At 49.7% G+C, this 3458-nt stretch overlaps 1 protein-coding gene across 1 annotated transcript; it reads left to right on the forward strand.

Annotated features, from left to right (window-relative positions):
* Nucleotides 1-2037: 2037 nt before the first annotated feature.
* Nucleotides 2038-3054, forward strand: LOC129864745 (uncharacterized). Its single transcript, XM_055937039.1, has one exon. The coding sequence runs from the start codon at nt 2038-2040 to the stop codon at nt 3052-3054; it is 1017 nt and encodes a 338-aa protein (XP_055793014.1).
* Nucleotides 3055-3458: the final 404 nt, after the last annotated feature.

Genomic DNA, 3458 nt, shown 5'->3' on the forward strand with positions numbered 1-3458 from the left:
ATGGTTTTCCGCCTTGTAGCGTCAACTGTAATACTTTGCTTTTTTAATGAGTAATTCATTGCGAGAAGGTTTTCTATCTACCTGAAGAATGATGCTGTTGAGACACAATACACATTTTTAGAGCATGATTGACCGGAGAAAAAATAAAGTAGGAATATGTCAGAAAGACATTTTGGGAGCCTTGGAACCATCCTGTACCACCTTAATGGTCTCTCTGTCAGTGACTGTCATTTATCACGTGCCAATGTCTCTGTGTGTTTAATTAAAAATGCAACACGAAGCTAGATATGTTCGTCACTGACATGTAGTAATTCATCTTGACGTACAGGATTGAGAAAACGGTATTAGACAGCGTTCTGTCTTGTGGTGCTCAATGCCTTTTTCGGGGCATGTCTACTTACCATACATTTTGTTTTTACATAATAATTATAAACCTATTTTCCTGAAGTCCAAAAATATAATTAGCAATTTCCAAAAGAGAAGAAAATAAATTTGCCTCTCAAATCATTATTACTTCCAGTGATTAAAGAAATGCATTTAATTCCATCACTTACGCCCTTCAACTCCACCTCCTGCTGGTCTGTACCCCAAAGATCAGTTACACTCATTTCACAATTTCACAATTTGGGGAGGCAGGCAGCCTCGTGGTTAGAGAGTTGGGCCAGTAACTGAAAGGTTGCTAGATCGATTCCCCGAGCTGACAAGGTACACATCTGTCATTCTGCCCCTGAACAAGACAGTTAACCCACTGTTCCCTATGCTGTCATTGCAAATAAGAATTTGTTCATAACTGACTTGCCTAGATAAATAAAGGTAAAATTGATGTCTATGTCTGTGCACATCTCACTAAAGAATTGTATCTTTGGCATCAAAGGGTCTGTGCTGCTGGATGGTTGGATGCAGTTCTCCACGTCTCCAGTTCTCCAGTTCTCTAGTTGACCACATCTCCAGTTGACCACGTCTCCAGTTGACCACGTCTCCAGTTGACCACGTCTCCAGTTGACCACGTCTCCAGTTGACCACGTCTCCAGTTGACCACGTCTCCAGTTGACCACGTCTCTAGTTGACCACGTCTCCAGTTGACCACGTCTCTAGTTGACCACGTCTCCAGTTGACCACGTCTCCAGTTGACCACGTCTCCAGTTGACCACGTCTCCAGTTGACCACGTCTCCAGTTGACCACGTCTCTAGTTGACCACGTCTCCAGTTGACCACGTCTCTAGTTGACCACGTCTCCAGTTGACCACGTCTCCAGTTGACCACGTCTCCAGTTCTCCACGTCTCCAGTTCACCACGTCTCTAGTTGACCACGTCTCTAGTTGACCACGTCTCCAGTTGACCACGTCTCTAGTTGACCACGTCTCCAGTTGACCACGTCTCTAGTTGACCACGTCTCTAGTTGACCACGTCTCCAGTTGACCACGTCTCCAGTTGACCACGTCTCTAGTTGACCACGTCTCCAGTTGACCACGTCTCTAGTTGACCACGTCTCCAGTTGACCACGTCTCCAGTTGACCACGTCTCCAGTTGACCACGTCTCCAGTTGACCACGTCTCCAGTTCACCACGTCTCTAGTTGACCACGTCTCCAGTTGACCACGTCTCCAGTTGACCACGTCTCCAGTTGACCACGTCTCCAGTTCACCACGTCTCCAGTTGACCACGTCTCCAGTTGACCACGTCTCCAGTTGACCACGTCTCCAGTTCACCACGTCTCCAGTTGACCACGTCTCCAGTTCATCACGTCTCCAGTTCACCACGTCTCCAGTTCACCACGTCTCCAGTTCACCAAGTCTCCAGTTCACCACGTCTCCAGTTGACCACGTCTCCAGTTGACCACGTCTCCAGTTCACCACGTCTCCAGTTCACCACGTCTCCAGTTCACCAAGTCTCCAGTTCACCACGTCTCCAGTTGACCACGTCTCCAGTTGACCACGTCTCCAGTTCATCACGTCTCCAGTTCACCACATCTCCAGTTGACCACGTCTCCAGTTCACCACGTCTCCAGTTCACCACGTCTCCAGTTCTCCAGTTCACCATGTCTCCACGTCTCCAGGTCTCCAGTTCTCCACGTCTCCAGTTCACCACGTCTCCAGTTCTCCACGTCTCCAGTTCACCACGTCTCCAGTTCTCCAGTTCTCCAGGTCTCCAGTTCTCCAGGTCTCCAGTTCTCCACGTCTCCAGTTCATCACGTCTCCAGTTCACCACGTCTCCAGTTCACCAGTTCTCCAGTTCACCACGTCTCCAGTTCACCACGTCTCCAGTTCTCCAGTTCACCATGTCTCCACGTCTCCAGGTCTCCAGTTCTCCACGTCTCCAGTTCACCACGTCTCCAGTTCTCCACGTCTCCAGTTCACCACGTCTCCAGTTCTCCAGTTCTCCAGGTCTCCAGTTCTCCAGGTCTCCAGTTCTCCACGTCTCCAGTTCATCACGTCTCCAGTTCACCACGTCTCCAGTTCACCAGTTCTCCAGTTCACCACGTCTCCAGTTCACCACGTCTCCAGTTCTCCAGTTCACCATGTCTCCACGTCTCCAGGTCTCCAGTTCTCCACGTCTCCAGTTCACCACGTCTCCAGTTCTCCACGTCTCCAGTTCACCACGTCTCCAGTTCTCCAGTTCTCCAGGTCTCCAGTTCTCCAGGTCTCCAGTTCTCCACGTCTCCAGTTCATCACGTCTCCAGTTCACCACGTCTCCAGTTCACCACGTCTCCAGTTCACCACGTCTCCAGTTCTCCAGTTCACCACGTCTCCAGTTCACCACGTCTCCAGTTCTCCAGTTGACCACGTCTCCAGTTCACCACGTCTCCAGTTCTCCAGTTCACCACGTCTCCAGTTTCCACGTCTCCAGTTCACCACGTCTCCAGTTCACCACGTCTCTAGTTCACCACGCCTCCAGTTCTCCAGTTCACCACGTCTCCAGTTCTCCACGTCTCCAGTTCACCACGTCTCCAGTTCTCCACGTCTCCAGTTCACCACGTCTCCAGTTCACCACGTCTCCAGTTCACCACGTCTCCAGTCCTCCAGTTCACCACGTCTCCAGTTCACCACGACTCTAGTTCACCACGTCTCCAGTTCTCCAGTTCACCACGTCTCCAGTTCACCACGTCTCCAGTTCACCACTTCTCCATTTCACCACGTCTCCAGTTCACCACGTCTCCAGTTCACCATATCTCCCATGAAAAACGAAATCAAACCCAGCATCCAAATCATACTTGGTTGGATCATTCTAAAGGGCCAAGGCTGGATCTGCCAGGGTATTATGGATCAAAGTGTGTTAGGAAGATGTAGGATGCTACGCATGCCCTGATGGTAGGCTAGGCTCAGAGAGAAAGGCCTTTGGTCAATTATGGGAATGAGAATCAAAGATGTTTACTTATGCACTAATAATTAGGTTTATCCTGTGAGACCCAGTTCAATATCTAGGCTGCTAGGGGTCTGAAACCACCTCTGTTTCTCTCTC

Source organism: Salvelinus fontinalis, chromosome 11 (genome assembly GCF_029448725.1).
Source record: "Salvelinus fontinalis isolate EN_2023a chromosome 11, ASM2944872v1, whole genome shotgun sequence".
Lineage (NCBI taxonomy): Eukaryota > Metazoa > Chordata > Actinopteri > Salmoniformes > Salmonidae > Salvelinus > Salvelinus fontinalis.

Coding starts and splice junctions, on each gene's coding strand:
- LOC129864745 (XM_055937039.1), top strand. CDS start 2,038: ATGTCTCCACGTCTCCAGGTCTCCAGTTCTCCACGTCTCCAGTTCACC.